Raw genomic sequence first — 16,860 nt, 5'->3', positions numbered from 1 at the left:
ACAGAAAAATTACATTATTCATCTTTTGGGCATGAAACCCCCTCAACAGTCCTGGACTGGAGGACAGTAGAGTCGAAGTTAATTGATTTCTTCTGAGGAAATGCTACATGTTTGGGTCGATTAACATATCAAAGACAGAGCTATGGCAAACCTTTGTCTTTTCTTACACTAACCTATGTACCACACATTAAAATAAAACATCAAGTAGTGAACAACAGACCTGCTTCAAAGATGAACCCTAAGAGGACCAACACGTGACATTAGAATAAAATAGATCTGGCATCAAAGGCACCAATGTAGGTTTATTGCACAATTTTAGCCCCCGTTGTGTTGGTGTCAGCTTTTAACATTACCATTGCATTAGCATTTCAAAAGTGCTCCACAACATGTTTCCATTATTCACCATTAAAACCATTAAGGTTGTGTGGTATATATAATTACTGTTAAAATGATGGATGCAGGTGATCCAGGCTCTGGATTCAGACCTCTCTAAACACTTCATTCACACTTTCTGGTAGTTTATTTGTACATTTAAGCTCATCACACTGATCAGAGAAGATGCATCTTCAGACTTTCTTTTTGCAAGCAGCAGTCAAACAGAAAAAGTTTGTTTTGATTCAGATGGTGGATACATTGAGGCGCTCCGTGAGGGCCGGCTATAACACTGATAAGGATTTAAAAAAAAAAAAAAAAAAACTTTGCATGATTCAAATGTACTCTAATAAAATCAAAGAATAAAAATATGGAGGTGGAAATGAGCAAAACAGGTCCACTTTAAACCTATACCAACTATTCATGCTTCAAAAAATCCATCTTACAGGTGAGGTAAACATGTCATTTTCTCCTTTATTAGGTTTTTTGCCTGCTACCTCCAAATCTGACTATGAATAAGCAAAACATCAGGACTGAATTAACTTCTAATATTTTTATTTAAAGTATACTTATGACTTTATTCATACCTGGAGTGTACAATCTTTTCCCCCTGACTATACCAGCTAAAGGGCAAATATTCCTAATCTATATTATTACCTCAGTGCAGAAAATTGTCCATGTGCAAACAGATGGTTAGTACTATAAGTGCTAACAGGTTTAGGCCTTAAATTCCTTGTATATCTCAGTGAGATCCACAGCCTCGTTAACCTTTAGCCTACCTGCAACCTGACAAAGGAAACTGCTGAGGAAGGAATAAAGAGAAGTTTAGCCTGAAGGGTGAAATATTCTTCAAAGAACGATGCTCACTAGTTCACTGGCTGACTTCGCGTTGAGAAGGATTTTCCAGCAATATATACATGAAGATGAGAAGAAGAAAAGCTCAAAATCCCTTTGAGCCCAATATTCATGCCAGTCCCAAATTAACATTGAATAATGGCATCCATATTCTCTTTTATTTTTCAGGCAGCAGGACATCAGTGGCCTGCAGAGACATTATGATGTAGCAGGGCAGGACTTCCTGGATAGCAGACAACTCTATACCAATTCACATCCCGCTAGTGGGACATTCTGTTGCTGATGTGGTAAAGGGTGTTTTAAACTGTTAAAAGGTTGAGTTCAAATTCGTTAGCAGATCAGCGTTCCATCAAAACTTGGTGTCTAGTTCCTCATACAGTAAGTAGTGATATTCTGACTTAAAATTTTCAATATGAGGCACAGATCTTACACATCTGACTTTCTTTCTTTTAAGAATTCATGTCAGGTAAAGAATCACCTCCTTCAATCTCAACAACCCAAGTTTTAAACAAAGGTCTGAAGAAATTTAGGAGGCTTTTTTGGACTTTGCAGTTCTCCCCCCAGAGGGTATTTCATCTTGATAATAAAGTACACTTTATTGATCCCCGTGGGGAAATCACTTGTTTTTCTCTGCATTTGACCCATTCACTCAGTGAAGCAGTGGGCAGCCACTATGCAGGCGCCTGGGAAGCAGTGTGTAGGGACGGTACCTTGCTCAGGGGTATCTCAGGGTAGCCGTTCAGTGGATTCGAACCCCCAACCTTCCGATCATGGGGCGACCACTCTACCTACTGAGCTATCCCCTGCCTGCTAATCTTCCTACGCATACAGTGGGGCAAAAAAGTATTTAGTCAGCCACCGATTGTGCAAGTTCCCCCACCTAAAATGATGACAGAGGTCAGTAATTTGCACCAGAGGTACACTTCAACTGTGAGAGACAGAATGTGAAAAAAAAAAATCCATGAATCCACATGGTAGGATTTGTAAAGAATTTATTCGTAAATCAGGGTGGAAAATAAGTATTTGGTCAATAACAAAAATACAACTCAATACTTTGTAACATAACCTTTGTTGGCAATAACAGAGGTCAAACGTTTACTATAGGTCTTTACCAGGTTTGCACACACAGTAGCTGGTATTTTGGCCCATTCCTCCATGCAGATCTTCTCGAGAGCAGTGATGTTTTGGGGCTGTCGCCGAGCAACACGGACTTTCAACTCCCGCCACAGATTTTCTATGGGGTTGAGGTCTGGAGACTGGCTAGGCCACTCCAGGACTTTCAAATGCTTCTTACGGAGCCACTCCTTTGTTGCCCGGGCGGTGTGTTTTGGATCATTGTCATGTTGGAAGACCCAGCCTTGTTTCATCTTCAAAGTTCTCACTGATGGAAGGAGGTTTTGGCTCAAAATCTCACGATACATGGCCCCATTCATTCTTTCCTTAACACGGATCAGTCGTCCTGTCCCCTTGGCAGAAAAACAGCCCCATAGCATGATGTTTCCACCCCCATGCTTCACAGTAGGTATGGTGTTCTTGGGATGCAACTCAGTATTCTTCGTCCTCCAAACACGACGAGTTGAGTTTATACCAAAAAGTTCTACTTTGGTTTCATCTGACCACATGACATTCTCCCAATCCTCTGCTGTATCATCCATGTGCTCTCTGGCAAACTTCAGACGGGCCTGGACATGCACTGGCTTCAGCAGCGGAACACGTCTGGCACTGCGGGATTTGATTCCCTGCCGTTGTAGTGTGTTACTGATGGTGACCTTTGTTACTTTGGTCCCAGCTCTCTGCAGGTCATTCACCAGGTCCCCCCGTGTGGTTCTGGGATCTTTGCTCACCGTTCTCATGATCATTTTGACCCCACGGGATGAGATCTTGCGTGGAGCCCCAGATCGAGGGAGATTATCAGTGGTCTTGTATGTCTTCCATTTTCTGATGATTGCTCCCACAGTTGATTTTTTCACACCAAGCTGCTTGCCTATTGTAGATTCACTCTTCCCAGTCTGGTGCAGGTCTACAATACTTTTCCTGGTGTCCTTCGAAAGCTCTTTGGTCTTGGCCATGGCGGAGTTTGGAGTCTGACTGTTTGAGGCTGTGGACAGGTGTCTTTTATACAGATGATGAGTTCAAACAGGTGCCATTCATACAGGTAACGAGTGGGGGACAGAAACGCTTCTTACAGAAGACGTTACAGGTCTGTGAGAGCCAGAGATTTTCCATGTTTGAAGTGACCAAATACTTATTTTCCACCCTGATTTACGAATAAATTCTTTACAAATCCTACCATGTGAATTCATGGATTTTTTTTTCACATTCTGTCTCTCACAGTTGAAGTGTACCTCTGGTGCAAATTACTGACCTCTGTCATCATTTTAAGTGGGGGAACTTGCACAATCGGTGGCTGACTAAATACTTTTTTGCCCCACTGTATTTATCTTTGCCCATGAATCTAAAATGTTTGAAAGGCACAAGTATACTGTTTTTTAATTATTACAAATCCATTTGGATAATATTAAGGCTTAAATCAGAGACATGGTCACTTTCTTTGACATACAGCGCATGCTGATATTGGTGTCTGTAGCTGATTGTTGTCTGCCGAGCTTCACCTCTGCTAATTACATACACTGGAATGGATCTTTTTACCCTGTTCTCTTGGTGCATTTTGGAGCATGGAAGTCTAAGACAAATATTATGTCTACCATCAGTTTTGTGGAAAGATATAACATAGCATGCAATTGGTCTGTTACTTCAAAAATTAGCAGGCGTGTGTGTCCATTTATGGCACTTGTATACTTTATGCAGCTTCCATTATCTCATACCTTAGCATTTTACCATCTACTCTAAGTGTAGTGACTTCTGGCTTTACAAAAACCCAATATGACAAGTGCCATTAAATTGAGGCTTCACTCGAGAAAACTGATGTGATGGTGGCTACTTCCATCTTTTATACAGAGTCTATTATGATGTATTGTTCAGGGTTATGACAGCAAAACTGATGTAATGCAGACATTTTGATACACAACAGTAAAACATGTAAAAACTACATTTTCCTTTAGGTGCTTCTGAGTTTTTAGCTCATGGTTATACTAACATGCTTTACTGGAACACTCAGATTGACCCCATCCATTGTTAATGCTGCTAGTGTGGTTTTCCCACTATGACTAGTCACACTGTCCACTGTCCAAAGGCTCATATTGCCTCCCAATTTCACTGGTAGTTGCTTAATTTCCAGTTTGAGGAGATTAAGGCACTTCAGCAGGAAACTAAAGCTATTGAGACACATTTAGTCTGTAAAATGAACAAAAGGAAATGATACAAAGACTGATCACAAATTTGTAATCGCAAACTCAATCCTACACGTTCTGACAAACAATAAAAAAAAGTAAAATGTATTACGCACCCATCTAGTAAAAATATGCAGTGCATGACAGAAAGGGGCACTTTAAAAGGGGATTTGTAGTCACGTGAGATTTCCAACACTAAATACGTTCCACTAATAAACAAGTCTTCATTATTGCACTGAATTTTGCTTATGTAATCTGAGGAGGTTTATTTTTACACAAGGACCCCAGGGCACACCTGAACACTTTTCTACAGTCTTTACAATACAGCTTTTCATATTTTACTCAAGTGATGCTTTAAGTAGTGGTTCATCAAATAAATACAGACATAGCAGCAAATTGAGTTATTTAACAGATGAAAAAGTATGACTTTCATACTCCGCAGTCATTCTCGACCACTATAATAGCCCTGCCTCTTTATCTGCTGCAGGGTTGTCAAGTACTGAATTGTATTTTGCATTCAGGGCAAAATCTCGACATTTACAAACATATCAGGCCAAATTAAAATAAAATAAGTTTATGGAAATGGAAATCCTTTCCTTATCTTCAGGCAACTAATTTACAAGAAACCTTCATTAAAACAAACAAACAAGCAAAGATTCTACTTTATTATAGCACATAGAAGATGTTGCTGTGAGCACTGAAGGTTAAGACTTCAGACTATCAAGTAACTGTGGTCTGTTGCAACTGCATATCAACTCTGTATTGTTCTGTTTTGATTGTTCTCGTGTTTAAATATTGTTTGTAATCGCTGTTTCCCTGTTATTCTCCTTCAGTCTAACTTGATCCACCGTTCTTCACACGCTGTCGGTACATCCAGAGGAACCTGACTAGTTGAGAAAGTCTCGGTGTTCAGCAGCACCTGGTATGTATGAACTGGAAACCTGATATCGTCACCAGGTACAAGAATAGCTCGAGTGGACCTTAAAGGTCATTCCTCTGACCTGCTGCAAACTGTCTATGAACTTCTGTCTCTGCAGAGGAAAACCTTGCTCTACTTGCATTCAGCCATAATATTTCTTTTTCTTAGCTCACAGGTTTTGATTTTAATAACTAGTTGTTTTTAACTATAAGATGTTATAATTAATTAAATAAATAAATAACAAGCACATTAATTTGGGTTATGTTTACATAGTATTTTACTCTACATGTCTTGAAAGAAGATTACTATGACACTGTGCCAGGGTGTGGTTTGTGGCTCAGCTGCAGGGGAGGGCTGGAGCAGTGGGTTCAGGGTGCGGTGTCAGAGGAGGCTGACACACACCTGAGCTCCATCAACTGATCAAGGCTCTTCTATAAAAGATGTGCCGGGACCTGAGGTGGACAAGAGTGTGTGTGCTACAAACAGGGCAGCTGGAAAGTTGCACAGTGAAAAACAGAGCAAAAAAAGCGTGTACAACTGTAAATACTGTTGGTGTCGGGTCTGTCATTTCCACAGACACACAAGACAGTGAGAGGAGAGTCTTCTTTTAGTGTAAATAAATATGGAAGTGTATTTGAGTTTATATAAATAAGATACAAGAAGTGGTCACAAGAGGTGATGCAACGGAGTAAAACCCCATGAGTGTCCTCCCTTCGCCTCTCTTCATGCACTTGTCATAGGCTGACAGGAGCAAGAAAATCAGAAGAGATTAAATCAAAGTGCAAGAGTGCTTCTTCCTATGAGGTATTAACTTGCTGCCTTTAGGTGATAATCATTTGTCTTTCAAGAATAATATTCAAAAAAAATATTATTATTTTTATTTGTTAGGGACATTTTAAATCTACATTAAACATTTGGAGTGAAGCTTGGTGGGTTGCAAAGGGGCTTGCAGGTGCATAGCAACTGCAAGCCTGGTGAAGCAGGTTAATTGGCAGGTCCTTTGTGACTTTGTGTAGAAGGGTATGAGATGATTAATTCATGATATGGGCTGGCACTGAGATCAGATTAACTTTGCTGGCCTATGCTTTCCTTAGTAGTAGTACTAAATAAATACAATAAATAAATAAACCTTTGCCTAATAGTTATGTGTTCATCCCAAAGTCAAATAATCAAAATATCAAAATAAAAATATATTCCCTCATTTTTTATATTTTGTTACCATGCAGCCAGTCTTTTCTATCCTTCTATTTTTAGGTGGTCTTGAACAAAAGCTCACTAGAATAGTTTTTCTTTCCTCATTGGCTGCCATTTTTAGTTCAGTCCTTGCACCTGACTGTTTTCAGAGGAATCTCTGTTTTTGTATGTAAAGCACTTAACCTGTGGGATGAATCAGTGTAGTGTCTACAAATAACAGAAAATATAGCAAATAGCCAATTTTAAATTCTATCTTTAGCAATTTTTTTATTATCAGACTTGTCCCCGTTTCATGTAGTTGAATGTAAAGAAATGTCAACGATAACACAGTTTGGCAGACATAAAATAGTATACCTACAGCAACAAGGTGATTTCCAGAGAGCTATCAATGGAAAAATTGGCATATCCCGACATGGTAAGAAGTTTGTCCTTAAAAAAATCATTAGAAATTGCACAACTGGAAGACATAAGAAAAATTGAAAGTCTAAACAACTACCCATAGCAGATGAACAGTATCTGAAAGTTGTCTTCATTTGAAAATCTGAAAAAAGATGAAAAATACAGCAAAGACCTCACATGGAACCTCAGAGTTAAATCTGGTCCTTCATTTGATCCATCTACTTTTCTCTGAAGCATCATGAGAAATGCTCTGCAATACCATAAAACAGCAATTTCAGCATGAAAATAATCCCAAACACACTGTCAATGCACTAAAAGTATACCTGGATGGAAAAATACACAGTGGAACACTATCCTGAGTCTCAATATTACAGAAGCACAGAATGAAACAAAAGGCAGCCGACAGAGAAGAACTCTGGATGTCCTTCAAGAACCCTGAAGAACTGATTTTAAAGACCACTTTAGGAAATTACAAGAAAGCTTAGCTGTGAAAGTTCAGGCACCACTGAAGAATAAAGGTGCTTGTTAGAATTGTAAAAACTCAGTTTTCATCTTATATACTGTATTCCAATGTATGTTTGCAGATATTTCAATGTTTTATTGCACTTATTTCCCATCATCCCACAGCACATTACTGTTTATATATAAATATCCACATGCAAATGACATTACTGAAAAAGTCTCAGTCTACTATATTCTAACATATAACACATGCACTTACAACATGCTTCATTTATTGATTAGACTATAGTTTGCTTTATTATCTAAATCTGCAGTGTAAGCACAGGTATCAAGCACATGCAATGAGCTAAAAAGTACAATATTTACCACTCGGCTACTTTATACATCACACTTCAACCACATCACATCTATTTAAGGACTTTAAGAACACGCTTTAAAAACACACACGCAAACTACACTGTTACAGTTAAAATTAAAAAGGTAAATTAGCTTCACCTCAACAACACTGTAGACTATTTATAATGACACAACAATGTAATATACAGTAAATTATGGCTTCTGTGTGTCTCTGATAACACTGACTACTAAAGCTGAATTTGAAACACTCAGGAACTTTGAGTACTAATTTGAACTTGAGTATTTCCATTATCACCTACTCCAGTGTAACTATCAATTGTAACTAATCAACAACAAATTTGCCACTTTGCTGATAAAGTGTGAAAACTGAAACCCAGCTGACTTCTTAATTAATCAATTAGTTCATGGCTTTGACTTGTATGTTTCCCAGTGTTCCTCCAGCACTTCTTATCAGTGACTTATTGACACCCCCCTTAGCTCTTCTGTGTCGCCACGTTTCTACTTTTCCACCTGCAGAGAAACACCTTACTGCTACACTTTTCAATCTCCCACTCAGCAGTCAGGTGGGTGGCACAGCCAGCGTGCGAGCAGGACCCACTCTGACACAGCAGCAGTGTTACCAGCAGCAGCAGCTGAGCTCCCAGCTCGCCCATGTGCGGCCAGTAGGAGGGGCCATGTGCTGAGGTGTTTGAGAAGGTGATGCCGTAAAAGCGGGCAGTCTGTCGCAAACCAGGTGTTTCTGCGAGGAAGAAGGTGATGTCGTAAAGTGGATGGGAGGGGTGAGGAAGAGAGGAGGTGGGGGGAGGCGGGAGAGACAGGAGGAGGAGGAGGGAGGGAGGTGACTTGCGAGCCGCTGCGTTTCAGACTCAGCGAGAGGATCATGGCGGATGGCCCCAGGTGTAAGCGCAGAAAACAGGCGAACCCGAGGAGGAGCAGCGGTAAGTCCAAACTCTGCCGTAACCGCTGCTGGTCGAGGCAGGCGGGCTGTCGATGAGCTGTCCACCTCTTCTGGGGACTTTTGGAAGTTAGTTGGAGCACATTTTAGGGAGTTTTGGTCCGTATTAGTGCGTTCATATCCCAGTGTGGTGGTGTACCGTTATACCTGGCTGGCTTCTCTCTCTCCGCCTAGCGGTGCATGGGGCAAACCCGACTGAGTGAACCGTTATCTGCCTGCTAGAATAACCCGAGGAGCGCTTTTAGACTTGTTTGCATTTTCCACTTTGCTCTTTGTTTTTTCCACTTTTCTTTTTTTTTTGGTCAGTTTTGTAACGACGGCAGCACTTGGCGGCAGGTTGCGGGGCTTTCGCATAACAACGTGGCCCGCTGAGCGCAGCTTGTAGTTGAGAGTGTGAGCTTTTAGGGCGAGGTTGTTGCGGTGTTAGTTAGTTTCATGCTAACTTGCTGCTTGCTCGGCCCCCCTGACGGAGCTGGTGGTCGCTCTCTGTTGAAGATAACTTTACTTTATGGGTGTTGTTTTGATGGCCGGATGGTGGATCACGCTGTTGTGGTGGACTTATTTATTTATTTATTTTTGTGCTGCTCCGGTGATGGCAAAGACATGGGATGTTTATTTCAAGTCCACTTTACCCCTCCCTGCTCCAACTGCAAGTACACATGCTGTCTTACTTAAGGTAAGCGTGTATATTGTATTGTTTACTCTGCAGAAGTAGGTAGGTTTCGCGAGTTTATTTTCACGCGTGCATGCATTTAGTCTCCGTTTGAACCAGCGTACCTTTATTCATTTAGCATTTTCTCCTTATTCGGCGTGCTTTTTCTCGATTCCCTCGCAGATTGCTTCAATTACACGTTTTCGACTTTTGCTTCTTTTACTGGTAAATTCGGGTTTGTTTACATGCCACAATACTGGAAATATATATTGTTTTTGCTGCTTTTTATGTATTAAAAGGAAATAATACGTAATTACCGGTTAGCTGCTTAGTGGTGTTTATACAGGATCGCTGGGATTTATCTCACATATCTCATTATGAAAACGATCTCATTCTTTTTACGAAGTAAAGAAAGTGTAAATAGAGTTTGGCTCCAAAGGACTGTCTAAATTTAACGTTATTACACCCACCTACATCCGGACTCCCTCATTGGCCAGTTCCTTACCTGTACTCTCCCCCTCTTTCGTTGCATCCACCAATAAAAAAAGTAAACCCATAAATATATATATTTTTGGGTACCGTTATGAGGCATGGTGTGTCTGTGAGCCGAGGGGCTGGAAAGCACCTTTTTCCCCCTCCTGCTGACGACACGACGGTGACTCTGCGCGTCTACACGGGAGCCATCATCATCATCACCATCATCATCATCATGTTTACCTGAACGCGGATAACGGGGCTGACCAATGGCCTATAAATAAACACAAATAACACCTGCGGCTCTCGACCGTTCACGGAACAGGATCTGCTCGCCGTTTCCTAAAAGCTCTGCGTGTCGTGAGGAGCCAGAAAAACCGCTCCAAATGTCAACTTGTGCAGGTAGACGTGATTATTTAAATATTTATTTCTGGTACTTCTCACCGTGTGCACCATGCCAGCTTCGAATGGTTGCTCGTCTCCCATTTTTTTTAAACAACCCCTCTTTATTCTGGCGGTGTTTATGGCATCGACACGTTTTTCTGACCCACTTGAACATGATTTATCCCCCTTTTATGTATTTTTTGTGGGACCGGTTGCCTCGTTTGTTCGAGTGCACCCCCACAGCTCTCCGTGTGTGTGTCTGCTCTGGAAAATGAGCGGGGCATAAGGTGGCTATTCTTCCCCTATTCCTCACCATGTGCGATAACAGTGTTGATTATGTGGCTCACCGTCAAACCTCCCGTGTCCATCCATTGTGCTGATAGTTCGTTATACAATTTCCCGAGCAGTGTGCGGAAGGGAATGGCGGTCAGTACCATTACTGCAGTGAAGGCGGGGTTGCTGCTTTTTTTCTGGACCGGAGACAGCCAGGTACGCAAGGTGATGCAACACCTATAAAGGTGTATTTTCACCGATTTTCTCGTGGCGATCTCGGCGTTTAAGCCACGGTTTCTTGATGGGAATGCTTCTTAGCTCCTCATTTCTGTACATCCTCTAAAATTTGAGGTGAAACGAGCCTGTAACGGGAAAGGAGCGCATCCCGGTCCGTGTAATGGGGCGCACAATCAAGATGGCAAAAGGTGTTGTGATTCAGTGCGCAGCGCTTTCATGTGCTGCAGGTGAAACTCATCCGCCTTCTGCCTTTCGGTTCGTTTCCACCCTTCCTCTTTACACGTGTGTGTTTTCTTTTTCGTTTCCTGTTACCTTTTGATCCAGGTGGCACACACGATGTTTGTCCTCAGCTACCTCTTCGATTTTTAAAAGAGCTGATGTACCAAATATTAGCCTGTGCTAATGTACCATGACCTCCAACCAGTCGTCGTCACCGTGATGTGGCAACCAGCTGCTGATTTAATCAACTAAAGTCCCTGAAAAGCTTCTTTCTTTGTCACGTTAAAATGCTCACCTTACCTGATACTCATATAAATGGACCCTTTATAATTAAATAAAGCTGGATTACTTCCTCATCCTTGGTCTTGCAGGTGAATACTCAGGTTGCTTAGGTAATTTTAGCTAGATTTCACCTTTTAGATTTTACTCATTAAGGAGGATGACATCTTAATTAGGTATATGCTGATTCATTTTGTGATTAAATGCTTGTATATTTTCCCTATAAATTATCACATATTTACCAAAGATGCTTATTATAATTTCACTAATCCCCAGATAACATTTTCAAGTTGCTGACTTTGTAGAATTGCAGTGGTTTATGTTTTTTTTTTAATGTTGTGTACATATCAGAAATATATGTGGCCTTCTACAGTTATTGCATCAGGTAAGAATGAAAACAGAAGCACGTTGTTGATCGGTCAAATATGTATGTACAGGTTTTTGAGGAAGCAAGGAGATGATACACCTGTCAGATTCTGTCTGTTATGAATGTCCATTAGATGTCACTTACATCATCAGCTGTATTTATTTGATCGATTGGGTTCTGATTGCTTTATTAAGTCCCGGTCTACTTTATGTTTGGGAAGACAAGTAGATTTTTAGCATCCGTGCAACTGCTTTGTTATCACTTAGTCTGATTCTAGTGCAGAATCAGAGTAGGACAGAGCATTGTGTGTGACTCAGGTGTACCAAAGCTCCACTGCCACAAGTTTGATGTCTCTGTTTTGCAATAAACTGCCAGAAAAGCTGTAAGCTGTAAGTTTGTGTGTGTTTCTGACACATTAAACAATTTGCTACAGCTTTCCAATCCCATTACTAGCTTGTTAATTTTTTTTTAAACGCTGTAGATCAGCAAATGCTTAAAAATAATAACAATCTGTCAATTTTTGGTAAAGCACACGGTCTCTATACTACTGCAGCCCTATTGCTGTGCTCCACAAACAGTAGAGAGAGAACCTAGATTAAGCTTAAAAAGCAAAAGCAGTCATTTCAGATGCTGGAAATAGAGGCTGTTTACTTTTTTATTAATAATATTACCTAATCAACTAAAAGAATATGAGAATGGTTCTTCAATTAATCTTCTGTCAGTAGAACAATCAGGTAATTGTTTATAGCTCTGCTCCTAACAACTCACATTTGCCTGGGTCCAGTCTGCCTTGTTCCCTTTAATTAAGTTTTTATAATGAATCATAGCACATTTTACAGTTACACGTTAGAAGAATGACTGAAATCACTGATAGCTGTATTGTACATTATTAGCCTAATATCTGCTTTGTTTATGTTCTAAGGGCCCATTTATGACTTCATTTGTCTTCCTCTTGCTCAAAATCTCCAGTTTGATTTTTTGCATTTCTTTACTTTGGACAATTAGGTTTTACTGAACCAGAGCACTTAACAAAAACATTAGCAGATCGTTATCAGATGGAGCAGGTAATCTGTCACTGATAGAAGTCAAGTTGGCGATGATAGCGATCTGCTTCCAGACCTTGTAATTTAAGCTAATCATTGACTGTGGTCTTTGCTGCAGTGCCTCCTCTGGAGCTAGTTAGGAACCAAAAGATAAAAAAACTACATAATTTGATTTGTCTTTGACTCATATTATTTATGTATGAGCAGCACAGAATGTCAGGTTTAACATCTTCACGTCTGGTTTTTGTCATTTTCTGGAGTTGTGCCTTTATCCATTAATAACAAGCCACATGGCAGTTTTCTTGAAAGAGCACTGGGTCTCATTTCCACTTGTCTCTGTGCTGTGATATTGTGCCACCCAACTTCAAATAGCATTGTTCTCGCCTATCTAAACAAACTAAACCCAACCTGTCTGGTTTTAATGATAGCTGGCAGAGAGCTTGCCTTCCTCTGGCTCTCAACATAAATGATTTTCCTGTGAACATGTCGATGCAAAAGCCAAGCAAAGACCTCCAGTAACCCTCATTTTTTTCCAAGATGAAGTTAATCTGTACATTTAGTGCACATAAAACAAATATACTATTTTTGAAGTATATAATACAGATGTCTGGCAGGAAAAAGAGCTCAAGCTAAAGTGTGAAGTTGTTTTTGCCATGCTAACTGTCTGCAGTACAACTGTAAATGGCAGGTGTGTGCCCTCCATGTGCCCTGCCTGTTGCTGCCGCTGCTTTGGTCACGGCTTCATCATCCAGCGCCTTTAAAGTGCTGCACTCTCAGCTGGGCTGTAATCTAACACTGCAATTTAGGGACTACAGGAATGCAGCTTGGTGTTAACATACCTTGACAGGATAAACACAGCGGCCTACTCCCAGGCTTGGATACTCATACTGTACGTAAAAGCGAGCCAGGACTCTGCCGTCACCACCGTCTGTACTCTGGAAGTGAGAGTTGTTCTCGGAGTGATTGCTGATGGGGTTGTTTTTGTTTAGGTTGCCATTTTGATTTCAGCTGTACCTCTATAATTGATGTTGTGCTAATGCAAATATTCTTATTCATAATCAATATTTAACTGGCAGATGTGCATTTGGAGAAATGACATGCAGCATTGCCAGTAGAATCAATGCTGCTGCAGTGACAGACAGCTTTCAGTGACTCTTCTCAGTGAGTGCTCTTTAATATCAGGTCAACAAAACAGACATTTCTTGGTGTGAATCAGTGAATGCTGGGCCTCTTTGATCAGGCTGCTGTTGTTTGATGTGTGGATGAATGGCATTTTCCTTCTCCCTCGTATTTATGAGCACTCCTCTCTAGTTGCCGTATTGCACTGTTAATGTCTTGCATGTTGTACCACCAAGCTTCGCCTGATTGTGAAAGGACCATAGCTGCTACTTAATTGAGCTTATTATCTGAAATCACTGCTTGATATTTCACTGTGCAGGACTGTATTTTTGGTGCAAAGCAACACAGAAAAGCTGCACACATACTTTCGTTACGGGAAGATGGGTTGCATATAAAAGTGGCAGCCTGTTTAATAGGTCTCTTTTATCTTTATGTCTGAACTATATTCTTGAGGTCACCCTCAGGTGCTCCAGTTGCAGCTGTCTTTCACACAGTCCCACAGAGTCATGTGAGGCCTCAGAGGTAATGCTGAACATTTATTTGCAAGCTAACACTGGCTGTTACACTCATTAGATTAGCTGGGTATCAAATGATTGACGTTATAATGGCTTATAATTGCATTTAGCAAATGGAATTACACAAAATCCAAGTTGTTTCTGTAATGCAACCCTGTATTTTTATCTGGACATGCTCTAGCCAATGCAGTTGTTGCATGTAAGGCTATTATTTTTAATATTACTTGAGTGTTATGTGAACACTTACTCGCACAGCCGCCTCTGCTGTTTGTGAGGGAGATGAGCGCTTCAGAGGGAAGTGGTCTGACTGGTATTAGAAGTGGTTGTGGTCAACATTAGCTGTTAATTGATCTATGGCCAGTGATCATTGAAGTTACTTTCTCCTTGTGCTAAAAAGCCTGAAGCTGTGTGTGTGTGTGTGTGTGTGTGTGTGTTTCCTTTGCACAAATGGGGCTATGGAATGACAAAGCACTACAGGATGTCTTTAGCCGCTCAGCTTTAGCCCCTCCCTATCGCTTTTTATGGTCCAGAGGGGGAGGTGCATCAGGGCTAACTGATGCTGCTGCTGTGACTAATTGAGCTCTGTGTGTGTGTGCATTGTGTATTGTGGGGATGTTAGCATCAAGGTGGGAAGCTGCTACTTTCCTCCAGGCTTTGCATGACAACACAGACTTGCTTGTTTGGATTTACATGCATTAACAAAGTGCCTGTGAGGGAACATCAGCGGTTCCCGCTGAATGCTGTTGCTTCAATTAGATGACGTGTGCTGATAAAGGCACCTTGACAGATCAGGCACGGAAAGTGAAGGCAGCCGACTCATTGTGGCCTAATCGAGGCGTGTGGATTAGATTTGAATGGCTGTTTAAGCTTTTAAGCTTTCTGAATTGTACAGTGTTTCTGTAGTGCTAGCTTTAAATCAGATAAAAGAGTCAGACAGTTCATTAGGTTGAAGTTTGTATGGTGTATCTGTTGGTAACAAATGTAAACATCAAAGTTAAATGTGAATACGTCGATGAGTTTATCACAGTCAGCAGGAGGAAACACAAATCACATCATGAAGGACGTCGGGACTAAAAGCTGCCAAATCATGTGGGGTTACCATCTTTGGTGAACCTTTCTGAACAAGAGAGCTGCTGAACGTAGCTCTTTCTATGAATTGGTAAATATAAAACAATCAAACAACAACAAAAACGGTAACACAGTCAGGTATTTGATAGCTATACTGTCAGTTTTCTTCATTTCAAGTCACTGTTACATTTATTGCTTTGGTTGTATTCATGTTTTATGCACATTAAAAAGCTGATCAGATACTATATTTGAACGAATGGCCCAAACAGGGAGTATTGGAAAGCTGATAGTTTTTAATGCTGTCTATCCGTGATCAGGTTAATAAAACACGAGTCCTTTTTGATAGATATCCAGCAGTGACTCATGTGCTCCACTTAGATTTGTAAAGTCAACACAGAAATCTGTTGAAGTAGTGCACCACGACCTTATCGAAAAGCAGAGCAGCTTCTCCACCTTTCAGCGGACGTTATTACCTCATCCTCTACATTTGTGTGTGACCAACATAAGAAACATTTTCTTTTGTAGCAGCTTCTTTTGATGCGTCGCATTCATGTTGCCTTACTGTACATGTGTGAAGGCTCTGAGGTAAACCCAATATAGCAGCAACAATCACAATCAACTTATTAGCTGTGCTGGCTTGACAGATGACTAAAAACATGACCCAGCCCAGCCGTGCCTGTTGTCATGCAGGTGTGAGCGCTTTGCCCCTGCAGCTCGTGAACACTCAACGTGAGACTTATTTTTAGTCAAGGTGAAAAGGAAATGGTGCGGCGCCCTCTGATTTAACATGAAACTGAGAGCAACTAATTGTGTCATTCAGGCTGCAAAGAGCAGAGTTGTCTAAATAAAGATTAAAAAAAAAAAAGATGCAGGCAAATTCTGTGTCCTTCACGGCGAGGTCAGAGGTCAGTGGAGCAGCCCTCAAGCTGTGTTATAGCAGAAGGTACAGTACAAGATGCCGTATGCTGAGAGAAACTGTGCAGCGGTGACCAGAATGAGGATGCTCAGAGTTTCGGTGTTAATTTCTTTCTGTTCTGCATGAAGATTACAAGGAAGTAGTCAAATAAAAGGCTGTGAAAACTAAACTGTGCCTGTTTACTAATGTCATTTTAAAAGAGCTCGCTTTAAAATGTGATGACGTCTTTGTCCATTAAAACATGTTGTTTTGTAGGTGTCCATCATCATCACCACTGCGTTTCTGTATTAGCACTAAATAATACCTTTGTTCTATTAATTGCTACTGTAAAAGCTGCATTTACTTTAGCAGATTCTATATTTCTTTCAGTCATCCTGTGCTTCATGCTGCTGAAAAAAAGCAAGACTGTAGTCATTATTCTTCCCAGAAAACAAAATGTTTTGAGAGGCACCAGAAAGCTCATTTTCTGCCGTGTCATATTAAAATAAGATTATCGTTAGGCCAAATCCTT

General features: G+C 40.8%; 1 protein-coding gene and 1 long non-coding RNA gene across 3 annotated transcripts in view; both read left to right on the top strand.

The window, feature by feature from the left end:
- The window catches only part of LOC146647666 (uncharacterized), a 302,194-nt gene that overhangs the window by 64,676 nt on the left and 220,658 nt on the right, over positions 1 to 16,860 (top strand). The window lies entirely within an intron of this gene.
- LOC146647667 (zinc finger E-box-binding homeobox 1-like) overlaps positions 8,650 to 16,860 on the top strand; it is an 81,498-nt gene continuing 73,287 nt past the window's right edge. The window contains exon 1 of one of the 2 annotated variants that reach the window (XM_085389730.1): positions 8,650 to 8,786. In XM_085389730.1, coding sequence (XP_085245856.1) covers positions 8,729 to 8,786 — 58 coding nt within the window. In that variant the 5' untranslated portion in view covers positions 8,650 to 8,728. Of the gene's footprint in view, positions 8,787 to 9,819; positions 10,332 to 16,860 lie in introns of those variants that run through there. The other variant, XM_085389731.1, reaches the window with a different exon arrangement.

Source organism: Rhamphochromis longiceps, linkage group LG18 (assembly GCF_057381845.1).
Source record: "Rhamphochromis longiceps isolate RC_006_pf linkage group LG18, R_longiceps_female_GT1.1, whole genome shotgun sequence".
NCBI classification, from domain to species: Eukaryota; Metazoa; Chordata; class Actinopteri; order Cichliformes; family Cichlidae; genus Rhamphochromis; species Rhamphochromis longiceps.
This window is presented reverse-complemented; position numbering and strand designations above follow the sequence as displayed.